At 35.4% G+C, this 26,313-nt stretch overlaps 2 protein-coding genes across 4 annotated transcripts in view; one reads left to right on the top strand and one right to left on the bottom strand.

The window, feature by feature from the left end:
* The first annotated feature begins 788 nt into the window (after positions 1–788).
* On the top strand, positions 789–8,432 carry LOC126972647 (transcription factor glial cells missing 2-like). The gene is made up of 4 exons (XM_050819527.1): positions 789–927; positions 5,910–6,232; positions 6,317–6,658; positions 7,583–8,432. The coding sequence occupies exons 1-4, from the start codon at positions 917–919 to the stop codon at positions 8,263–8,265; spliced, it is 1,359 nt and encodes a 452-aa protein (XP_050675484.1). The 5' UTR covers positions 789–916; the 3' UTR covers positions 8,266–8,432.
* Positions 8,433–8,441: 9 nt separating this feature from the next.
* LOC126972625 (RB1-inducible coiled-coil protein 1) overlaps positions 8,442–26,313 on the bottom strand; it is a 44,366-nt gene continuing 26,494 nt past the window's right edge. For 2 of the 3 annotated variants that reach the window (XM_050819471.1, XM_050819473.1), the window contains exons 17-23: positions 25,109–25,224; positions 24,004–24,160; positions 22,596–22,733; positions 20,153–20,264; positions 18,736–18,816; positions 15,582–15,876; positions 8,442–15,030 (exon numbers count right to left, since the gene is read on the bottom strand). In XM_050819471.1, the coding sequence (XP_050675428.1) occupies positions 14,955–15,030; positions 15,582–15,876; positions 18,736–18,816; positions 20,153–20,264; positions 22,596–22,733; positions 24,004–24,160; positions 25,109–25,224 (975 nt within the window). In that variant the 3' untranslated portion in view covers positions 8,442–14,954. The remainder of the gene's footprint in view (positions 15,031–15,581; positions 15,877–18,735; positions 18,817–20,152; positions 20,265–22,595; positions 22,734–24,003; positions 24,161–25,108; positions 25,225–26,313) is intronic. The other variant, XM_050819472.1, reaches the window with a different exon arrangement.

Raw genomic sequence — 26,313 nt, 5'->3', positions numbered from 1 at the left:
TTTTTCAAAATTAAAAATATTAATCATCATCTTATTTTACAAAAAAAAATCTGTTTTAGGCAGTAAAGGATTAAAGACCGATTCTAGTTGACATATGGATAGGCGGGCCCACAGGCATGGATTGCTTAGGACATCAAGTACTTAGTCTTAATCCGTCAGTGCTTCTAATACACATAATAGAACTACGCCACTGTCTCTATGTAAACCCAATAATTCTCTGTTATCTTGCAAAACGGATTTAGAATACATAAGCCAAATATTACATCGGCTTATAAAAGGCTCTACCGAACAGAAACCTTCTCACCCAAATAATTTTTACAGATTCCTATGCTAAACTGCCTTAAAGGTAAATGTTAAGTTGCCCGCCAATTGCCTTAATTTAAAATATTCAAATAGATAAAGTTATGAATAATAACTTAAATTTATTAATAAAGGTATATTAGTCGAATAACTAAGTGATACAAGCATTATAATATTAGAGTACTGTAACATATTTTAAGTATATCCTCACTATCTAAAAATCGATCGAACCATAATGATACGTACGTAATTAGGCGAATTTATATCTAAAATTTTCCAACGTAGGCTTTTCTCGAAATCGCAATAATTGTTCTCTATTGGTTGGCGTTGTAGTTGCGATGCGCACTGTGATTGGCGAGTAGGCGGTCTGAATCGGATACTGCATTCCAATTGGCTGATATTTTAACCCTATGCCTACAGAGTGAGTGGGGAGAATCAACCCTGTGTTTATTTTTCTTGTTAAAGTCAGTGAGCTATGAGCTTTCGACGTGTAAACAGCGTGTGTACTTTTATTTGAGTACTTTTACAAGTATTATAGTTTTTAGTGTTGTGTATGGACTGGACTGGGTTTATGAATAGTTCTTAGGACATTGTGTTCCTGTTTATATATTCGGAAATGGTTATTCTGTGAGTACCTATTTTAATAATATCTATTCTCTTTTCGATGAAGTTTGGTTTTGAAAACATTACAGTTTACAAAAATTATGAAAGGCCTACAAACTATCAGTTAATATGAATGGCTCTACAATAGGTTGGTAGGTAATACTTACTTATAATAAGTAGGGTATTAGTAGAGTAGATATCACATATAAGTATATCTATAGATATAAAGATATCAAAGAATTTTAGTAGACCAAGAGTTATAAATATTATAGTAAGTGATATAGTTGCGGTATTTTTGTAGTTACATAGGTAGGTATTTATAATTAATTAAGGAGCCTACAATGGGCCAGATTATATAGATTATTATTTCACTAATATTATTATTTAATTTAAATGATCAATTTCCATTATTATGTAGAGTACCTGGTCGAGTTTCTTAAACTGGAATATAGTGCTAGAAATAAAAAACAATGGAATTTTTAGACGAGGTCGTCTGGTAGGTACTTTGCTACAAAATACTTAGTTAATTTTTAGTTGGGAAATGTTCGGAGGTCGATGTTTCACCAGCACCACGCTGATGTTTGGCATTCTACAACCGCGCGATTTCCAATAAACAATTTTCCTTGCTCTTTCTGGAATAATCTGCAGGTTACTGCAGGTATTCCCGAAATTCACGAACCGATACAACTGTCATGGGTACCTTTTGCATGCTCACGCCATAGTTTGGCTTACACTTCCCATTAGGTGAGGCACCTGCTCAATAGCCCTTTAGATATATATTATATGAGTAATAATATATCTAATAATAGGTATCTTTAAACGAGAAATTCGTGTATGTATATAAGTATACATAATTTGAATCTCAGAAACGGGAGCGATAAATCGAACTAGCTAGGGATTTTTGTTTTGTTTTTTTCAGTTTTAGAGAATGTTTTTTTCCTTGTTTTCAGGCAATGAGAAACATAATTAATGATATATTATATAAGTCCTCGACCAAAAAAAACCTTCCTTTTATTTATTATAGTTATTTTCATAATAGCCGACTTAATGTACTTAATTATTATTAAAACCGGATATATCATAATAAAAATACGTGCCTTGATTGGATTCCCTAAAGACTAAACAAATCGCGATGTTGCAAATAATATTTGAAGGTATTTTAATGTGTCATTTATTGTAAAAGATAAATAATAAATACCATACAGGTATAACAATAGAATCTATGAATGAAATAATGTTTTTGTTTGAATTTATAAAACATAAACGTAAAAGAAAATACTTTCATTAAATAAATTATTGCATCATAATTTTTATTAGATATTATTATTATTCTCGTGAAATAGAACGCGGTACCTACCTCTAGTCGATAATTATTTTTTATTGATATTATGAAACTTAAATTGAAGTAGATATCTACAGATGAAGTAGGCACAATAGGCTACAATTTATTGAAGTAGGCGTTACTTTGCGGAAATCCATAATTATTATCCAAATGTTTTAAGTCTTATTTAGTGTTAATTCCGCCAATACTCGGCTTTAAACAATTCGACACGTGTTTCGGCTCTACACGAGGCATCCTCAAGAGATGTTGACTCGCCAAGCTCTGGCACGAGACAGTCTCGTGTTTAATGACGAGTATTGGCGGAATTTACACTAAAGAATGCTCAAAACATTTGGATAATTATTAATGCTTCAATGATAACGATATTTTCTGTAAGTAGAAAGATATTCGAAGCAGCACCTTATTAGTAACTAAATAGGTATATTGTCCGGCATCATTCTGAAATTTCTTTTGATCTAAAAAGTATTCAAAGTTCGTTTACAATTTAGTCACTTTTAATAACAATATTTTACTAGTATTGTATTATTTGGTAATTGTTTTGTTATTTTTATTCAGAGTTACAGTGGACGGATATTATTTTAAAGCCGATCTAAAATTAAGATACCTACACCTTTACTTCGATTAAATTAAATTTGAAAATAAATTGTAATTGTAGATATATATACTAGTCGTTCCCGCCCGCTTCGCTGGGCGAATTAAAAAGGAAATAAATAAAATTTTATTCATCTTATTACAAATACAATAAAATAGCCATAAACTATCTAGGATAAATTTCGCATCGAATGGTAGTTTTAGGCGTGATTGAGCCTCAAACCAAGACTATTTTCATCATATATACCTAGATGGAAGATCATAGTATCATATATCAGGTTGCATACGGATATCACCACCAGCTGGATGTGTGGTGGTCCTCCACACTGTGGTTTAAAGGAGCTTTCTTTCACATACTACAAATCTGTGAAATGAACTTCCTTGTGCGGTGTTTCCGGGACGATACGACATGGGTACCTTCAAAATAAGCGCGTACACCTTCCTTAAAGGCCGGCAACGCTCCTGTGATTCCTCTGGTGTTGCAAGAGAATGTGAGCGGCGGTGATCACTTAATAACAGGTGACCCGTACGCTTGTTTGTCCTCCTTTTTCCCCAAATAAAAAAAACCACCGTTATGTCCCGTTGAAATATAGCCCTTATAATAGGTAGGTACAGTATACGGTATAGTAGGTACAAAATACCTTTTGTTAATGAAAATACCACTACTAGGTACTACGGCGCCCTTCGGACCGAAACACAGTAATGCTTACATATTACTGCATATGCGCCGTTGTGGTACCCATAATCTAGCCGGCATCCTGTGCAAAGGAGCCTCCGACTGGTAAAACGTACTTCTTTGCAATGAGTACAAGTTATAAGTATCCATAACCGCCATTCATTTTCGTTGATAAGTTAATAGCATGACTAAGCCCAGTTATTGTATAATCATTAAAATATAGAAGCAGGGGTTGTCACGACGGAGGTGTTTGGGGGACGACAATTGATTTAATTGATGCTTATTGAAGAATGAGTAGGGAAATATCCTCGTTCATATTGTTGTACATTGAGGTAGGCATATTTGTATAGGAATGTAGAATTAGAATTAGTTGTTTTAGATAAAAAAAAATAACCCTATTATATAGATATAGGTAATCATAATAAGTAGGTAAGTAGGTAAATTCTTACAAAATAATTGCCTATCTATTACAAACAATATCTTATATTAAGTTATTCCTATCAAAATAATCTTGGGTTGTAGCAGTTGAACAAAAATATCAGATTTACGGATCATGCGTCATTTGTACTTTTGATCTGGTCGGTAAGAACGCTGGGGCGTATCTCTAAGCGCGGGTTCGTATCCTCCATAATTTTTTACAGAAGTGACGGATATCACTTAAAAATAACAAATTGTTTAGTTTGAAAATGTGAGCCTGCAAAGGTCACGAAACATCGGATTATATTAATTATTATAAAAGATGTTTAAGCTAAAATGTCAAGATGTAACTTTTACGGAAAAACTTTTAATTGTTTGAAAAGAATATCTTCAATTTTTCAAATAAATTAATTTATTAATTTCAAAGTCAAATAAAAATCAAATAGGCTCCAAATAAGTTTTGCGTGCGTAATCTAGGTACGATTTTATGTTCGGAAAAAGTAGAGCTCGTGAGAAGAAATTAAAATTCTTGTACCAAATTATGTTTTGACTAGAATTCTTTTAAAAGGATGTAGGTATGTAAGTTAAATACCTATGTTAAAAAAATATTTGACTGTCAACGGTAGGACCGGATACTTGTTCATCACGCAGGTACTTACCTATGTGTTTTCGGTTTTGAAATTCATATAATTATAATGTATACATACATTAGGTAGTATGTTTATAAGGTCGGCAACGCTTCGCAACGCTCCTGTGATTCCTCTGGTGTTACAAAAGATTTTGTTCTTGGTGGTCACATACTATCAGATGACCCATATGGGTGCTATATTTACCAGTGAACGGCTCCTTTGCACCGGATGCCGGCTAGATTATGGGTACCATACCATATGGGCCTATATCTGCCGTGAAGCAGTAATGTGTAAACATTATTGTTTCGGTCTGAAGGGCGCCGTAGCTTGTGAATTACTGGGCAAATGAGATTTAACATCTTATGTTTCGAGGTGAAGAGCACTTGCTTGATTGTATTGCTGGTCAGTATTTTTGTGTTTTTCAAGAATCCTGAGCGGCCCTGCATTGTAATGGGCAGGGCGAATCAGAAACATCAACTGAACGTCCTGCTCGTCTCGTCCCTTAATTCATATAAAAAAAATCCTCCTCTTCCCCAAAAAGTACGTGAGGTCTATTAAATTTTCTGAGTTCCCTAGTTGTTCCAGAGATACCTGATTCCTACCTGAATATCCTCCTTAAATTCAGTACAGTTCGTATCGAACCTACTTATTAAATTACGAATTTTTTGAAAATACCTTTCATATAAACGATCCATCAAATTCAAATTCAAATACCTATATTTATTCAAAATAGGATTTAAAATCACTTAATAAACGTGATGCCTATTTAAGTTAGGTAACAATTTTACATATTTAGCAAGTAAAGCCTTGAATTAATAAAATTTAGTTTAGATTGCAATTTATAATCTACAAATGTATAAATATTTTAAAATTAACAAACCTGCACAAACGATCGCTTTTTTCGTATTTTACAAAACGATTTATCCAATTAGAGATCTGTCGCCCTTCGAAGGGCTATTCTAAAGTAATTGGCTTAACAAGGCCTCGAGAGGGGGAGCTTCTTAGAAATCTTACTGGAATTGGGCATTAGCAGACCGACCGATACATTTCGTGAAATGTTTTAATATTCAACCCCGAATATATACATCTACGCCTTAAAATTTAAAGTTTGTCACTTACTAAGTAATAATATGTAGGTACTTATTGTTTAACAATTTTACCCATTTGTTTAATGAATTAATTGTGAAGTAGGAGTGTAATAAAAAGCAAAATATTATTAAATGAAATATTATTAAATTAGATACGTTTTATCGTCATGTAAAATTGAGTAAAAATGTAAACCAATGTAAAAACAATAGAAAATCTGTATTTAACTAATAAGTAATTAAACTAATTTAATTTGATGTTTCAGTTCAAGAAGAGCGGACATGTCAGAGGGTCAATCCACACCGGAATGGGACATAAATGACGCTGTCGTGCCTCGCGTGGCACACTTCGATACGTTTGGAGAATGGTGCGACGGCCACGTGAGAAGGGTGTACCCTCCCGGCTGTGAGGAGGCGCGGAGACACGCGTCCGGTTGGGCCATGAGAAACACCAACAACCACAACGTTCATATCCTTAAGAAGAGCTGCTTGGGAGTCCTGGTCTGCTCCACCAGGTGTCGACTTCCAGATGGATCACGAGTCCATTTAAGACCTGCCATATGCGACAAAGCGAGAAAAAAGCAACAAGGTAGGTAATTTCCCCAATTATTACTTTCGAAGGTTCGTTTATGTAAAAAATTTAGGAAACTCATTATACTTATTATATTGTCAGGTAAACCGTGTCCAAACCGTCTCTGCAATGGAGGAAGATTGGAAGTTCAACCTTGCCGTGGCCACTGCGGCTACCCGGTCACACATTTCTGGCGCCACACAGAACATGCAATATTCTTCCAAGCCAAAGGCTCTCATGATCACCCACGACCGGAAGCGAAAGGGGCAAGTGAAGTCCGAAGATCGCTGGGGGCCGGAAGAAGAGTCAGAGGGCTAGCGCTACTGCTCGCGAGAGAGGCGGCCATTGCGGACAAAATATTGACGGTCAAACCTGATAAACAAGTTCAACAGAAGGCTAATGTACACCCGCAACCACCACCTTTAATACCAGACAGTCAGCGAGGTAAGAATTTATGACTTAACTTAAATATAGATAATTTTTTGAGCCCTAATGATTGTATTCCTCTAAATTTGTAATTACCATTGTATACACGCTAGAATTTTCTTTAATGTCCTAGTTCTTCTCGATCGATACGGCCTTGATAGACTGGTCGTGGTTGTCAAGAAGTTTTAATTTAGTTAGAGGTCATTCGAGTAAACTCACGTATGTCACCGCCCAGACTCAATCCGATCAGTCCATTCGTGTGGTCTAATAACCATCATAACATATTTTGGCCTTGCACTTTAACCTGGACGACAAGGCGTTCTATGGACTATTGCCTAAGAAGGCGGGTTTGCGGGACTGGACTGCACAATACGGACGCTATATATACTGTTTGGTATCTAGGTCATGTGCCAGTAGTTTCATACATGCTTATCATTGGGTCAGGTCTTATTAAAGCACAAGACACTAGCTTTCACTTCGTTCAGCTGAATTTGACAGTAGGTACTTATTAGTGGTCAAAAATATAGTGAAACCTTCGATGTTATACATCGAAATGTTGCCAGCCAACATTGGCTACGATGTTTACCTATTTTTTAATTTTATAGGAACCAATTTACTGGTGAAATAATTGTTTAAATTGCTCAAGCAGTTTTTCAGTTAATTATTTGTAATAAAAATAATTAATTCTATGTAATTGGAAATTTCCCTACTAATCAATAAATCATTGACGAGGCGTAATCCCTCATCCTCGATAAATGTTGGTACAAGTTAACATTGTAAAATAAACATATCTTGTATTTTTTAAATTTCAAACTATATTTTCAGACTTATTTTACTATCCTGGAAATGCAAATGTTTCCTGTTAATTATATTAGCAGATAGCAAAAGCCTTATAATAGCCGCGTTGATATTTTTTTTTATATTTTAATTTTTTTGTTTCAGCATTAACATGCACATGTGGTCCCTTTGAGTGTAGCTGCCGGTGGAGACCAGACGTATCAACAGAGCCCTACTCAACATACTCCTGGACTCCGTCAGACCAACAGCACTTTAACAACTACGCTCCAGCCTCATCCCTTCAGACGCTTCCACAACAATCATACGACCCTAGTACACTTCCATCCGATGACATATTCCATCCTGAGGAAATATTCCAATTAGACCAACCAATTCGCCTAGACTTTCCAATGGAAGAAAACACATTAGAATCACCTCCAACTTTCGCTGATTTAAACAGCGAGAACTCGAGACCTGAAGATTCTTATTGGTTCGAATGGCAGAGAGCTCCTGGGGGCTCAGAGTCCAGCGATACGTCATCACCGGAACTGTTTGGGAACGGATACCAACAAATGGAGTCTTACTGTGAACAGCAGAGTTATCCTCACCAACCGTTTTACCCTGAAGAAGGCCAATACTATCCGATGGATAATACGAGGGGATCTCCGGTGATGGAAACGCAGGATCAGCGCTACTATAGGTATGGTGCAGACAGCTCCCAAAGTAATGTAGAAATGCAAGGTTGGAACTACACAGACTGTGCCTTTACCCCCCACGATGTTCCCGACTGTAAACAGTATTACGACGTACAACAACACTCTGTTAACGCATTTAGCGGTCTATTATAATACTTTTAAGGTTTAAATTAATCTGTACATATATAGCAGCATAGTGTATATTGTAAATAATATCAGTCACCGCGTTCCTTATATGGAATTTGTTTGATCATTCGTGTTAGTTCCTTTTGTGATCTTTGTTATATGACGTATGCGAGTTTCAGATGGCAAAAAATAAAACAAACGCATTTTTATAAAATGTCTATTTATTGTATATAAAAATTACATTAAAATTGTCAATTTTACATATCTTTTATTTAATAATGATAAAATTGGTCACTACAAAATAGTCCATAAGCGATTACACGCAAGAATTACTTTGCATAATCCCAAAATGTACCTTGAACTCCGCAATAATTGAATTGAAACAATGACATAAAATACTCCTAGTACTAGAGTTTAATGTATGATATTATTGTATCGTAGCTGCGTCCAGCGCGAACATACCCAAAGCTAATCGGTAATGAGTCACTTTAAACAATTATTATTTTCAACGAGAGCTTCTTGAATACAGATACCCTATGATACAAATTAAATATAGTATCGTTAGCCCCTTATAATGAACATATTTAACAAATCACAAAGCGATATCACCTAATTTTATTGCACAGTTAAGGCTTTAAAGTTGATACTATTTTAATTCTCGCCCTCATACACATCCCACCCCATTTTTATCGCAACTTATTAAAGTTGCGATAAATATATAATTATCTAAGATAATTTATACGTCTAGATAGAGCTTCTAGCTGGTCGGCAATGCATGAAAACAGGCTAGGTTTATTAATTTAGTGTGCATGACAAGTTACGTCTTACACTAGCAATACGTACACCACTTTGTTTTAGTGTGCGTGAGTTGCTGAAAATAGAGATATAAGAGTTAGCCGCTATTGTTTTCGATGTATTCACAACTGTCACAGTCTATCGAGACATATAACTATCTAAGTATCATTCACAGTAACGATAATGATCATCAAAAATTTTGTATGGATTAGAACCAATAAACCAATGAACTGAACCAATAAGATAATTTACCTGTCTAAATAATAAATGGAACGCACAGACGGTCCATAAATTATGTACTGCATATAATTGGTAAGTACGCTTCTTACCTACGTCAGAGTCACTTGAACGGAGTTAAATTATGTCACAACCATTGATTTTCATATTTTGTTGGTTAGACGAACTGCCCGGTGTTTTGAGCTAATATGCCAAAATTATCGGAGACTTGTTATTAAATATTATATCACTTTACCTTCCACATGTAATTTACCAGATTTTAATAAATGAATCTGGATTAATATTTTGTACTAGTTTCCTCTAAAACGTATAAGTGTGTATTTAATGCGAAAGCAGTTCACTGCGGAGCTATCTGTGATATGTCGTTTTATCAAACATACACAAATGAGCGCCCCACCCGCACCAGTATTCGGCTCGTGTAAGCACTCCATCCAAACCGACAATACTAAATAAGGAACTCCCTTTCATGTTACATTTCTTGTTACATTTGATCAGTCTGGACACAGCATTACAAAATTTTATACAATTGTGTGTGATAAATAAAATAAATTTATTTTAATTGGTGATATCGCACTTCTTGTATCTATATCTATATATATATAAATATATATATATATATATGAAAATATATAGATATATATATATGAAAATGGTCTTTCAATCACGCCATAACCACTGATCGTATCGACATGAAATTACCACCATTCGATGCGAAATTTATCCTAGATGGTTTATGGCTACGAATTCAAACGTTCCTTCATTAATATATATCCTTTTAAAATTCGCGCAGCGAAGCGGGCGGGAACGATTAGTAAATAATAAAACCAAACTTAACTTCCCAATAGGGGTAAGGTGTACTGGGGCACGTCCAAGAAACTCCTATTAGGTTATAACTTATTCAACTTCAACACTGTACTTACTGCACGTATTTCAAAAACGGTGACGAGAAACGCACTATCACAGAAAACATATGCCTCTCACCTATTTCGAATTAATCACGATTTCATTATTAATACCTAGCGAAACACATAAACGACTCGTAGTGATTACATCATAAGGCCACCAGCATATTTCAATATTTAATGATGCTGTAGGTACATAATATATATAACAATTATTGTTGTCTTCGGTGTCCATTGAAGTGACCAAGGACTTAACCATTGATAAATTACTAAGTGATAAAAGATTTTGTCGAATATAAAGAGAAAGAGTAGAAAATCAGGCATTTAATTAAAGAAAACAATAAAAAGGAAACAAAAAAAATTATAGACCTGCATATGACTATTTTAAATAATTCCGGAATGGTCGACGCGAGCCGATTTTAACGGAACGAAACGTAACGTATTTAATGAAATTGATCATTAAATACGGTCCGCGAAAAACAGGGCAAATGTCCGCTGTTAAGCACGTGATCATATTGTTAATTCATGACACAAAGGTGACGTCATAGTCTTGATAAGAATTAAACTTTTGCTTAACTTATTGTTGACATCTTATTTAGCTTAAGCCCCTATCAAAGGCTGTATTGAAAATAGATCAGGCGCACTAGGAATTAAAACTCCAAATATTAATAATAAAACATGTTTTACGTTGACTTGAGCTTTCCGTGGTAAATTATTTCTCCACAGTACTTTCAGCATAATTCGCAATACATTGCCTGTTTCATTTTTAATATTTATTGTTAATCAAAACGCGCAATGGAAGTAAACTATCGATACATTCAAAACGCATAGTTTCGAACGGTCTTATGACGTCACAGGTAGAAAAATCGTGCAGTGCTTTGTTCACTTCAATGTTCACGTACAGATATGATTTATTACAAAATATCCCACAGTTTATTATAGATATCTCAATTATGACTGTTTATAAGCTAAAACTATTTGCTTTCACATATAAAGTTTTCTTTGCGGCTTGGCGCAGTTCCAAAATGGTTTGTAAAAGTAATTAATTGAGGACTACTTGAATATTCATGCTGTTAATAATTCGCATTGGTAAGTAACTACATCCTGTGTTACAAACACTAAGGAGTATTTAAGTTTCAAAAACATTAATATATCCATCCTATTTACTAGTGGGGATTGTCGGGCTCGAGAAGTATACAACAAGGTCTTATTGGAATATGGTTTACACTCAACTCTTAGATAATTTGTACGTCTACATAGTCTCTTGGTGCTAGACAACCGATAAAAACAGGCCAGGAATATTACTGGAGTCTTACACTCGCGATTTGAATGACACTTTGTGTTAGTGTGCGTGAATTGCACAAAATAGAGCTTAACTCTAAACTCATTATTTTCAACGTTTTCATACGCTGTCATAGAGTATCTAGACGTATAAATGATCCAAGACTCAACTCATATCAAGATTCAAACCATCAGAAAATCTTCGAAGTTATCTTAGAAAATATAACGGACGCAAAAAACTGTGTGAGCGAAGAAAGGTATACGTGCTGTTAACGTTTCTATTAATATTCGTACAGGGAAATGCTTAAGAGTAAGAATGTCATGAAACAATGACACAAATATTAAAGAAGCAAAGTTATTACTCTAATATTCGCGGATTATCAACGAGTTCTAATATAAGATCTATGTTTAAAATCGATGTACTTATTGACTTTTGTTGTTACTGCTACGACTATTGCAAACTAGTCCGCGCATAAACATAATGGGACTTTGTGCAACTGACCGACTGAGAATTAAAAAATAACAAAAGACAACACTCAATAAAAAAATCCGAAACATAAATATTTATTCCTCTTTCGCTGACCTCAAATCTTATATCATTATTTAAAAAAAGAGTGAAATTTCATTCAAATTTGACATTTCATACGATTAGAAAAATCAGTGTATCCCACTTCTGATGTCGTATCTCAACCCTGAATGCAATCCCATTCTATTTGTGCGCGGCTAATAATTATATGTGACGAGAAGTGATAAGGTCCCAGCACGTATATAAGACTATTAAACGTATTAATGTACTTGAAATGGTTATAATTTCAAATAAACTACAACTAGAACGACAGAACTATCGAGAAGATACAACTTTAATTCGCGAACGAGATCGATTATAAGCGTTTCATTTGCTGAACTCTAGACTCTATTATGTGTACGATAAGGTCAACTATTACTTAACAGTAAGAATATAGACATATAGGAGAAAAATCTAAAGGAGAATGTGCACTAGTCTAATTAATGTTAGACACAAATTAACATAGTCTTTACCCTACGTAATGTACTCAGCTTTTCAAATGTACTGTGAAATGTGGAAATTTTTTCCAACTAAACAACACAATTTCCATATACCTTTTGATTTTAGAATGGATTTTAAAACTTGACTTGATTGTAAACAAACTGGTACACATTTACAAGTACAGTAAAGTTTTATAATCTAATATGAAACAGACACTTTATAAACAACAAAACAAGTTTAATACTACGAGAATATTTAAACAATTTGTGCCATTATACAAAAGAAAATATCACATAGAATGTGTTACAACAAAAACTTAAAATTATAAATTATATTACATATCAGTTGTATTAATATTTCTAAAGAACTAAAATAAACACAACACAAAAAATAATATATTAGTGATACAATTAGATGAAGTTCGGCCAACGAGAGAAGATAAAAGAAGACAAGAGGTCTTAATCAAATAATAATTTCCTTATGACGGAGAGAGAAAAATAACTAATGAAATAGAAAGAGGGTGTGTCCGAAAGGAGTGAAAGAGAAGAGATACTTTTTTGAAACTGAAAAAATACACAAATATCTTTATAGGATTTTTAAACCAATTATTGAACGATAAATTCTATCATTCATTCGAAAAGATATGCACAGACCTAAGAAGAACTGGCAAAAGAAATTCAAGAGGACTAAACCTACAATCGTTTAGGAAGTCATTTCATATTGTGATTGTCATAGTAACCTTTTACCGCATTATGTGGAGAAGGCCATACAAGAATTTATTTAAAGGCGTATCGACTAATGTCGTCTAGACAATAGTATTTTCAATATCAATCATTGATGGACAAGTCTTTACTTGCGAGCCTATGCTCGCCTGATGGTAAGAGATCACCCCTTCGCGACACTAGAAACAGACAGTAGTCCATTATCAATCAGAGAACTGCATCAAATATAAATTTTTTATCTTCACTCATTTGCCGGTATTACTAAATTGAACAAAACTACTAAAACATAATTTGTACTATACAGAAAACGTGTTTCAATGTGATTCATTTGTAGATAATTGTAAATTAATTTTCTTAGATATACATAAAAGTAGTAATTGAGACATTATGAATATAGCTTGGTTAGTATCGTATAGTGATATTATATTAAAGTTCGCGATTGTGTTCGAACATCAACTGAGTGAAATGTGAAAATAAAATGAATTATAACCAGTGGACCAGTAGCTTAATTAAGCAATATTCCATGCACTCTATTCTATAATCCATGGAAGACTAAATAGGTGGAATATATTCGTGATACAATCTAACATTGAAAAATACGGCTATTTGTTATAAATAGACCATTACTTCGATAATTATTTGACTATACGTGTCATTTATATACGATTTTTTACTTATGGCTGTCATTATTTGAAACACTTTCAATCTATTTTGACAGAAAGAGCAAAGAACGCCGCGTGATTATTTTGTAAAAACAGCTTGGCAACCGCAATGCAAGTCCATAAGCTAATATCAAACCGAGTCCTTAAAACAATCACACATGTATATTACTGAGTTTTAAAGCTAACTTAAGTCATACGTCGTCTTTGTGTCGAAAAATAAGGCCGGTAACACACGCTCGGCAGATCATTACTATTTATTAAAAGCCTTATATTTAATCCACTATCTACCTCCACCACACAAATTATTGATTAGATAATTCCCCAATCTTTTTAATCACAGTAATAAATGTATACAATTAAGATATTTACTGCACAATAATTTCGCCGAAAACACCAATCTCAACCGTACACGATACTTTAACATCCTATTGCAGATTAACACGACTTTTCGATTTTAATAAACCATTAATAACGAACAACTTTGTAAAAAACCGTAACAATTCTCGCATCAATAATACTACGCCATACGCAACAATTATAAAAACCTAAGTCGGCCATATTGTTTTCTTATATAATTAGAACGATTATTGTTTGCATTTCAGCATTCCTTTGTAGATAACAAATACCCGAATTTTATAATAATATGTAGTCGATGTTTATATCATATAAACTACATTCACTTTCATTATCTTAACATAAAAAATGCTCATGCATGTATCACACAATGTTCACATTACTATAATATTATAACCTCAAATCAAAGTCAGTCGTTAGCAGCAAATTTAAACCAACTTCGAGTTCTCGTGAAGAACTAACGCTGTTCTCCCAAAAGTCCGTATTTATATTGCAAGCACAGCCATAAGTTACAGTACAGTTAATTATTCATAAGTCTGCAAGCAAGTGCACGCTCAACTTACATAACAAGTTGTGACGTAGAACAAATGGTGTCCATTGATCGCTTCCAGTACGAAACCGACTCTCGTATGTTGAATGGGTGGTAATTACCACACGGGTATAGGGTAAGTTGGAGGAGATGTAACAAAGTCCACACACACGTGCATCATTGCATGGCGGGTGTGTTAGTGTGCCGCAGTCGCAGCGAGCTCGGACGTCAGGGGGTCGCCTCCTCGGCCATCTCCAGTGGCTCGGGCCCCAGACACCTGCCCACACTGCATTCCATGTCCGTGCTGAAAATATGCACATTATTATATTTTAATAGGTTTCATTGCTATATAATTATAAAAAAAGTAACACAAATTATTTAAACAGACAACCGACGCGGACAATTTAAACGTAGCGCCATTTTGGCGTGCTTCATGCGCACGAACGGTGACGTCATAGTTTATGACAACAAACTAACGAGCGGACACGATTAGTTAAAAATTTGCATTAGCAGCCATTCTTTTCTTCGTTTCGATTTGACAAATCGGCGTCGCTTTTAAAATATTTGTACTTCCCAGCAGTTATTGCACTTTTAAAAATTGTATTTTTGCTAAAAAAGAAAGTAAGTAAATAAAAACCTTGATGTAGGCAGAATTAGTCTTAAATAATAATATACTGCATTCTTTTAGTGCTTTTACAACAGCCATAGACAAATGTTGGGTCAAGACATGACAGGACCGTCAGTATAACAGGGTCGCCTAGTGAAACTAATTCACGCCAACAGATGTCGCTGCTTCTACCTCACCTTACGAAATAAAAATAAAATAAATACCACCACTTGAAGTATTGTACTTACATGTTGCTAGCGGTACTGGCCATCATTCTTGTACTCTGCCACTGATCACTCGCCTCGATGGAGTCTGGCTGGTCGAGGTCTGACTGGGGAGGGACAGGCGAGACGGTGGCCGGGTCTGCGGACACTGCGGGGACACAGAGCACAGAGGGGACCGCGGGGACAGAAGTGTCCCGTACGGTGTCACTGGTAGACACTGGAGACTCGAGATTGATGAGAGTTGCGGTCGCAACTTCCACTCTGTTTGCTTCGTCCGTTGCCGAACTCGTAGACTGGCTCGTGTCTACCGACTTTGAGTCTGTAGTATATGAAAATATATATAAGACATATTTTATTGCTTACTTGTAACTAGTACCTTGTAAAATAATATAAAAGCAAGTCATTATGATCATAACCAACAAAACTAACGAACAAAAAAGTCTTTACTTGCAAAAATCATTTTTGAATATACATATTATGTATTTTTTTATTATTTTTTTAATGGAAAAGGAGGACAAACGAGCGTACGGATCACCTGGTGTTAAGTGATCACCCCGTCCACATTCTCTTGCAACACTAGAGGAATCACAGGAACGCTGCCGGCCTTTAAGGAAGTTGGACGTACGTATACGTATCGTCATATTAAACACTCTTCTTCTTCTTATTCGTCGGATTACTCTTGACAGAGCAGTCGTGGTCACGTCGAAAGACGAACGATTCTACGCCAGTTATCCCTGGCTATTGCTTCTCTGGCACATGTGTTGAGGGGAGTATTGGTTAAGGCTTTGATCTGGTCTGTCCAGCGCATAGGGGAGCGTCCTCATGACCTACTGCCGTTGACCCTTCCCTGAACAACAAGTCTCTCTATGGCATGCTCTCCACGTCGCGTGATATGTCCGAAGTATCTGAGGATACGGGCTCTGACTATAGATGAAAGCCTTTCTTTCACCTTGAGCTCTTCAAGTATCGAGACGTTTGTGCGGCGTTGTGTCCAAGATACTCGTAGCATTCGTCTCCAACACCACATTTCTAGTGCGTCAATCCTTTGTCTCTCTCGTTCTTTGACTGTCCATGTTTCGGCACCATATAGTAGTATGGGAAACACTAGAGATCTTACTAACTGAACTTTAGTAGCTTTGGTGATATTCCTGTCCCGCCATATCCTCGTCAACTTCTGCATTGCAGATCTGGTAATAGCCATTCGCCTTCTAATTTCGTCTTCCGAGCCACCAGTATTAGCGACCAGTGATCCTAAGTATATGTATGACTGTACAACCTCGCAATTAGCAATCTCGACTATATCTGGTGCATTGTTTTGACTTCGATCGACAATCATCATTTTTGTTTTCTGCCGGTTTATTTTAAGGCCATACTGGAGTCTGGTATGCTCGATACGATGTAATAATTCAGCAATGTTTTCCTTACTTGTCAATTAACGTGGTGTCGTCGGCATATCGGAGATTGGATATGTTTTTGCCGCCAATTGGTATGCCATCTGTCCAATCTTCTAGAGCTATCCTCATAATGTGCTCCGTATAAATATTGAACAGAAGAGGCGACAAAATGCAGCCCTGCCTGACTCCTGCAGAGGGATGAAGTGGGTCGGACGTGACATTATCCACCTTGACTGAAGCGGAACCATGTTCATAAAGGGCTCTGAGGATTTGCACCAAATGCTTGGGCACTCCCATCTCTATGAGGATCTTCCATAGTTGTGGCCATTTAACAGAATCAAATGCCTTTTGGAAATCAACGAAGCATATGAAAGTCGATCTGTTGAATTCCTTTGCTTTCTCTATTATTTGTCTCACAATTAGGATCTGTTCTCGTGTACCTTTGCCCTTTACGAAACCGGCCTGCTCTGGTGCTATTTCCTTCAGAATATAGTAGATAATATAGTAGAAGTATAGTAGTAGTATAATATAGTAGAAGTATAGTAGTAGTATAATATAGTAGAATTAAACACTACAATTGATATAAATAAATATACAAAGTACATGGTAAATGCATTAGCAGGTATGTTAACCATTAAATTTCAAAATTCAAACAACAGAAATGCCCTCTATAATTAAAACTAGAAAGAAATAATAATACTAAGACAAGTTTTACATTTATAATTAATTAGGTAATGTTGGCTGTTGGCATCATTTCTTTTTAGGAATAACCAAAAATAATTAATGTATGACATAATGTAAAGAAAAGAACACAGAAGCTTATTTTAGCCAGTTGAGAAACAATATAAAATGTTAGTTTCTAGTTTTACGTCTAAAATGCCCAGAAATGTTCAAGAATCTCATATAACATACATAATTGTATAATACGATAATTGAGTGTTTTTTAATCTGAGGGTCGCGAAGTCTTACTCGGGTTGTTGCTGGCAGAAGGAAATAACAAAAAAAAACAATTTCAGTAAGCACGAACCCCATGTTTAATTTTCAAAAATTTGTGAACACGTAGTGCTATTTTGATATTTTAATATCACATCATTTTATAATTGAAGCCTATTTCACACAGGTATGAAGTGACGAATGGTATTAATAATTTTAGAGCTTCCCTTGCCAGCACTGGATATTCTTAATGTTTTCTTTTAATCCAAAACACGTGGACATTTTGTGCATAAAATCATATGGTAGTCTTTAAATTTAAATTATTTATCTCACTGACAGGGTTTTTCAAAATGTCACGGGGTCGCGAAATAAATGAGATTGAAAAACACTGGGATGATTGAATATATTAAAAATATGGATCAATCTGAAGACATTCCAAAACATTTTTGATATGGAACAGATTTTTTTCATTGCAAGTTGAATAATAATCAAATACCCTGTAACACAATATAAATAGTCAAAATTACTGATAAAAGTTTTTAATGGTTAAATTATCCCAAAAGAATTTAATTAAAATATCAATATGGTTGTAATTATTTCTCTAGGGCTGGGCTACTAGCGCAGATCACAGGAATAAGTGAGTATTTAATATTAATAATTCGATTATCAAAATTACCATGAAAGACAAGTGCAAAATGATATTTTTGTGTGGGCTTCGATCTTTATACTTAGTTCTAAAACGATTCAATAGTAATAGTGCGGTATGTATTATTTTATCACTCAAATCATTAATATGAAATCTCCTTTGTTTCTGTGATCTGTGACCGAGGAAGGATGAATGAAGCATAGACCTGGGGCATGCATGTACGTCAACCACTTCTTGAGCAGGCGCGGTTCTCCGATCAGGGGAAGCACGCCGCTCTTCATGATCTCTGCAACGCAACGCAAAACATGCGCGCTATTAACACACAACTTGTCTAAATTGTATTATGCAAGAAAAGCAAATCTATTGACTACGGCTATTGAAATATGCAACAGAATCAGTTTAAAGGCCTTAAATATTTGAGTGAATTATTTCAATACGGCAACTTAAGAAGTTGTACCAATATTTATTATTTTCTCTTTAAATTCTGTTAAATTCTAAAGAACTTTAACCATGCATACCGTCATTTCACATTTTATTGAAATTATAATTATTGTAATTTAATACAATAGAATATGTTGTAAAAGAAAACAGAATTCACTGCCTTAATTAATGAGGTGGGTGTGGATAGGTTTGAATGTAATAAACTTGAAGTGACTTGAAATCATTTTTTGAGCAATTCAATTTCAATCCCAGTGAGTGGCTTTTACAGAACATTAGCACAAATAGAAAAAAAAATATTTGACATACTGTTACTCATTTCTCGCTTCTTAGTTATTTTGCAAAAAAAAGTAATAATATACAGACACGGTAATTTGACGATTTTATTTTTTTATTATAGAGAGTATTAACGGTTAAGTGTGTATGTATATTATTTTTTATTAGGTACTAAAATAGTAATCCCTGTTCTAAAAGTAATAATATTTTACTCTCATTGCCGTTTTTGCATTTTTGCTCGCATATTTTATGAACAAAATTAATTAAAAAGCATCAACGACAGTCAATTCCTAACAATTGTGCTGATAAATTATTTAAGGCCTTCCTTTAATTCTGTTAAATGTTGCTAATAAAGCCTTCAACAGTTATATATATACACATTTATATGGAATATGTCAAGCGAACTTTGAACAAGTGCTAATATTAGATTATATTTAATCTTTATTTATTATTTCGTAAATACCTTGATTGAAATCAAATATGCAAAAAAATCATGAGTGAAAAATTAAGAATAAAATATGAAAATATACTTTTCTACTAATATTATGAGGATTTTCATAAAACTTACTTGATAATAGCGAGTTCGGAAAGCAATAGCAACAACTTAGATAATTTATACGGCTAGATAGAGCTTGTTGCTGCTAGACAAAGCATGACAACAGGCCAGGTTTATTGTGCATGACAGCTACGTGTTACACTCCCGATACGTCAGTCTTTGTTTAAGTGGGCGTGCGTATGTTGTAAATAGAGGCTAACAGTTCACCGCCATTTATTCGACATGTTCACAGCTGTCACAGTCTACCTAGACATATAAATTATCTAAGAGCGACAGAACCACTGTTTACCCAACATCAACACACACACACACACACACACACACACACACCGACACCCCCACAACACATTACCTTGTTTGTGTCTATTTTCGCAGCACGTGGCGTGCGGTAAATGTTGTTTGCACGGCTTCACCCTCACGCGGTAAAAGCGTGAACCACGCGGCATCTGATAACGATTGCCACTCTGAAATATTATTATTATTATATAATAGTTATTTGTTCAACAAAGAAGGAAAGTTATTTTTTGCTGCGTGTGTTGACTTTAAATCACGAATTGGCGAAGTAGTTAGCGAGTGATTCTAATATAGACTTCTGAGGTAGTGGGTGTTTATTTTTTTAACGCGGAGTAATTCCCGGATGTATGGTCACGTGGGAAATTTAAATCACTTTGCCTCACGCGAGTTTTCACGTAGCAATAGCGCCCTTTTCGTGCTGGAGAGGTGAAAATATAATTAAGTTACAGAAAAAGTAATTCAAAAAGACGATTTTCTGCCTCGATGGCGTAGTAGTAGCGAATTGAACGTGCCGTGCTTGAGGTCTAGGGTTCGGTCTTCGAGTAGTGCGTTAAAGTGTTTGATTTGTGATTCTTCTGGTGTTGCAAAATAATGTGGGTGGCGGTGATCACTTAACACCAGGTGACCCGTACGCTCGTTTGTACTCCTTTTCCATAAAAAAGTGGTGTAAGGATTTGTAACTAGACCCGTGTTTTCGATCTATATAAAGCTGTTTTAAAAACAAAAATACTAGTGACGAGCCCGATGTGGGTTGAGCCGAGTACGAACTTCGGACGAACATTCGGTAAAAATAAAAAAATCTGTTGATTTTTGCCGCGCTTTCTAGGGAGTAACAAGTCGCGTAATGTATAAATATAACGCGGTTATCTACGAGCCACCCACACTCCCCGCTTGAGTCTGGGACGGTCGACGATCATCAGCAAATACGTCATCATCATGACGCGTGCGTTTTTGTTTAAATTTAACAACATTTAATATTTTCTTGGTGCAAGTGTTAAAGGGCTTGTTTTATTTAACAGATTTCTGGTTCTTTTATTTTCAATCAAAAAAGTGCAGATATTTTGTTCAGTTTTTTCTTGTACCGAATAATACGAACTTCGGTTAAACCAAAAAGTTCGGTTCCTACAAAAAACACAAATAATGGTTATATTAATTTTAATTGAAAATAATTTTGAGCTTGAGCTTACAACCAAGGAGAAAAGAATAGAGAACTTTTCTATGGAGAATTAGCTGCTTATGTTAACCGTGTTTTATGATCAGAATAATCGTTATGGATATTCTCTCTAATCCATTGAACAGTATGCATATTTTTTTAAATCAAGTTTCTGCAATTTAATCGCTTTAGCTAAGTTTTGACAATATATGCTTTTAATTATTATTATTTAACAAGATCCCAGAAAATGTTTAAAACAAAAGTATTACATTATTCAAAAGAATTGTTAAAAAACGTTTGTGTGGTAAAGGTTACTATAACATAAATGACTTTCTTAATAATACCACAGATTGGGACCGCCCTCAGGCTATTAAATAATAAGTTTAATAGTTGTACAATTTTCAGTATAAAAAATTTTTTTTTGATGAAAAAAAAAGCCCGCTGAGTTTGTTGCGCTCATTCTTCTCAGGCCTGAGGCATTCGTATTGGAATGTTTTTTTTGACTTTCAATAAGAGATGTCACATTCTATTTTGAATAAAAATATTGGAATTGATTTAATATATTGAATCTACACTATGTTCCGTTGAAATCAAACCCGAAAGAACTCATCGGCCAAAATAATTAAATGCAAGAAGATAATACAAGTAACTCTATGGTTACTTCTTTTTAATGAGTTTTGTACAGTTATATGACAAAGAGTATGTATTTTGCATATTTGAATTAAATGTAGCTACATAATTGTTATCGCATTTGCTGACGATATACAAAAAATGAACGAAATCGGTGGACTAATTAGGTCAAAATATAGACTTTTAATTTTGAGCAAATATGAACATACTGTAGAATTGGGTCACTAGGTCAATGATTCAATAAAATTGAATCTTTGGACAACAAAAAGCGATGTTGCCGTCCCGTTCGCTTCAAGTTCAAAGCGACGTTGCCGTCTGTTTGCTTCTCGCTCGTTGCCACATCTTGCGGTGACTTCAAAAGCCGAAATCATGCATCGGTCCAGAGACCAATGTACGTTGTCAGTACAGAGAGTTTAGTCTTTCTAAATTTATTTAAATACTTATTTTGTTTGGAAATTTCACTTTTTCAATTGAAAGGTTTTTAATAAAATAATTATTATTGCGTTACGCTACGCACTAGTATTATTATTTTTATTTATTTCATAGATATGCAATCCATGCTGTATAAGTGTATAAGTCTTCCTGCAAGTTCCAACACCATTGAACAACATAATTATTTGGTATTATTTTAGTAGACTCGTAGACATTATTTCAAGTAAGATAAATTCCTCTTTGAAACGTGTAAAGGTCTCGTGTGAGTAAAATATAATGTTATAACCTTTTTTGCGTAACAATACTCCTTCGCCTCGACCGTCGCGATCGCGTAGAGTCGCCTCTCACTCTCGTTTTTCACTTCGATACTGAGATCTAGAGCCGAGAGGCAGTCGCTATGCACGAAGTACATTATAGATGCTTCCTGAAAAAAAAAGGATTAAATTTTTATTATTTCTTAAATAAACTCTTAACATAATTGTACACTTTAAATTGTTTAACTTTTAATGGGTGAAAGTTATCTATAGAACATTTCATAAAGTAAATTTGATAAATAGCAATATGCTTTCCGAAATATTTTTGGGTATTTATAATTCTTCCGGTGGTGTAACGGTTCATTCAAATAAAAACGTATGGAGGCGCTCTTGTACTGTAACTTAATCACAACTATCTATGAGTTTTACATAATTTATACGTCTAGATAGAGCCCGTTGCTGCAAGACAACCGATGAGAACAGGCCAGCTTTATTACTTTAGTGTGCGTGACAAGCTACGACTTACACTCGCAATGTGTATGTGTTACATTGCTCAAAATAGAATTTAACTGTCAACCTCAATTTTTTCGACGTTTTCACAGCTATCATAGTCTATCTAGTCGTATAAATGATCTAAGCTATGGGGGTTGTTTTGATTTTAATGAAATGAACAAATCGAGGTATTGACCGAAAAAAAGCTGGGGACTGATGGTGAAAATATCATTCAAATAGAAGGTGATCAGTCCATTTTGAGCTCATACGTATGAGAAAGAAATGCCTAACCTAACCTATATGTATACGAGTAAACGTTGAATACAAAATGAATTTGATTTCGTTTTCGTTTTCGGACTTTACTCAAAAAGCTTGTGTAATACCCAAGAATATTATAGCAGTCTTGTAGTTGTAAATATAGTACAAGTACAGAAATCTCATTTCGCAAAATCAATCAAAGAAATAGGTACTCTTGTGGCCACACAATATGGTGTACTTCCGATGGCACAGCACTACTAGCCTACATTTTTATTCAACTAGAAGTTGCCTCTCTTTCTATCGCGTGATTCTAACCTCTTCTGACGACATTAGGGTTCTCCCCTACTTTAAACTGTACCCACCTAGCATAAGGTCATCTTGTTACAGCGTCTTTAGGAAGCTTAAAAAAATTAAATTTGGATCGTAATGTTGCAATTTATGTGTCTCCATTTTTATAACATCGGTCGGACCGATGAAGTAGGTGACGAACACAGCAACCGTGCGTCACTGCTCGATCGTGAGTTCTTACTGGATAGCTGCAGTGTCGTGGCCAGTGAGAATGGCCTGGTAGAATACTAGTTATACCCGGGTAAACCTAAGTTTACCTAACCTTCTCGCTTTACCCGTAACATATGAAACATTTTTGTGGATTTTTAGTGTATTCGTTTGCCTTTCACCCATTTTAGGTACCTGGAGTACGGTGTAATTGAGATGCGAGGGGTCCCACAGGAGCAGCACGGTGTGTCCGGGCAGGCACGAGGACAGACTGAGTGCGCCCGCAGACAGACCCACCGGCGTGTGGCACTGGGTGCGGGATCGTTTCCCATCTTCGCGCCTTGGCGACGATCTGCCAACAACAGCGGAACTATATCATTACTTATGAGACCCTTGTGTACACAGGATGCGGGCTTCATATGCGTAACATGATTTTATGACAATTAGGGACGAGACTAGCAGGACGATCAGCTGATGGTAATTTATACGCCTTGCCCATTACAATGCAGAGCCGCTCAGGATTCTTGAAATACCCAAAAATTCGGTGCGGCACTACAACTGCGCTCGTCAAATTGCCCAGTAATTTCGCTAGCTACGGGGCCCTTCAGATCGAAACACAGTAATGCTTACACATTACTGTTTCACGGCAGAAATAGGCGCGAATTAATAGGAAATGTCTCTCAACAAGTTCAAAGCATATATTAAACGAAACTTAAAGAATTATCTTATTACAATTTAAAGGAATATTTAAATGATAAGAAAGCTTGGGTATGTTATTGTCCTACGAGATTTGAGCTTTTAATTAGCGTAAATGAAATATTATGTTAAGAGTGAAAGAAAGTCTTGTGTTTTTTTTATAAATTGGCAATAGTATTTGACACTAAAATATATTTGTTGCGTCGCTTTACATATTATAATTAAAATAATTGTTAAAACAATGTAGCTGTAAATGTTGATCTAAAACAGTGGCAGTAACTTTCTTGCCACTTCATCTCATTAAACCTCAACCTTCTCCGCGAGATATTTCAATAAGAGGTAAGTCTCACAGATGCACGTTGTACACAGCAGGTAGCTGATGTAATAAGGAGTAACTTAGGCTACGATTATTTTAGAAAAAAAAAATTATAAAAATAAAGTCATGTTGCAATGTCCAAGTAACGGTCTAACTCTAAAAATTATTTATATGACAAAACAACGTTTGCCGGGTCAGCTAGTAATGACATAAAATATTTATTTTTATGAATACTTTTGAGTAAATTAACGAATAAAATTTATATTTAATAACAATATAAAATCTCACCTTCCGTCGCTATCGTCTTCTCTGCTCTTGTCAACTTCTTCTCTTTTCTCTAACTCTTTCTTAAGGTCTGCTATCTGCTGTTGTAATGATGCCTTCTCATTTTCCAATGTCGCGAGCTGCGATGAAATTATAAATAATTTATTAGACACATCTTTTTCAATTTTGAAATTCGTTGCATGACTGTAGCAACAATCAGTGTCAGATTATTAAGTACCCCTAAAAAGTTAAGGTGGCATATAATAGGCATGAAGGAAGAAAGAAGACTAGGAAAAAAAATTTAACACAGGTAATCTCAGATCAAGTTGTAAGTGCTGTTTATTATGATTCTATATTATTTTAAACAACTTGTTATGTTTTAATGTTTATAACCCTCACTTCTAAGATAAATACACAAATAAAATTTGAAAAACAAGATTCGCCGGTGCTCACGGCTAATGGCACGGAACGCCGGAGGTCGTGGGTTCGAGTCCCGCATCGTTCATAAAATATTGTTTTTCAAATTTTATTTGTGTATTAATCCTAGAAGTGAGGGTTATCACATTAAAAACAACAAATTGTTTAGATTTACAAGAGCGATATCTCAAGACAATTTCCAAATATGCAAATATTGGGGTTGAGCAGGTTATCAACTGTAAAGTAGATCCTGTAGATAAAGCCATGGTCGGTCGGCAGGTGATCTTCTGGTATACCTAACACATAGATGGGCTGCGGGTATTGAAAGCAAGGGGGAAGGCCTGGCAGTTAGCCTGGATATAGCGAATGCCTTTGATCGCGTATGGCACAAGGCGCTCCTCTCAAAACTTCCATCATTTGGGCTTCCCGAGAGCTTGTGCAAGTGGACCTCCAGCTTCCTCACTGGGCGCAGCATACACGTCGTTGTCGACGGATATTGCTCGAACCCGAAGCCCGTGAATGCTGGAGTGCCCCAAGGCTGTGTGCTGTCTCCCAAGCTGTTTCTTCTGCATATCAATGATATGTTGGGCACCTCCAACATTCATTGCTATGCAGACGACAGCACTGGTGATGTCGTATACATGGGCCATACAGGTGTCTCTCGGAAAATCGTCGACCAGTGCCGGGAGAAACTTGTGTCTTCTATCGAGTCCTCTCTTGAGAAGGTCGCGGAATGGGGAAAATTGAACCTTATCTAATTTAACCCCCAGAAGACTCAAGTTTGCGCATTTACCACTAAAAAAAGCCCATTT

The sequence above is a fragment of the Leptidea sinapis genome, chromosome 27 (assembly GCF_905404315.1).
Source record: "Leptidea sinapis chromosome 27, ilLepSina1.1, whole genome shotgun sequence".
In the NCBI taxonomy this organism is placed as follows: domain Eukaryota; kingdom Metazoa; phylum Arthropoda; class Insecta; order Lepidoptera; family Pieridae; genus Leptidea; species Leptidea sinapis.
This window is presented reverse-complemented; position numbering and strand designations above follow the sequence as displayed.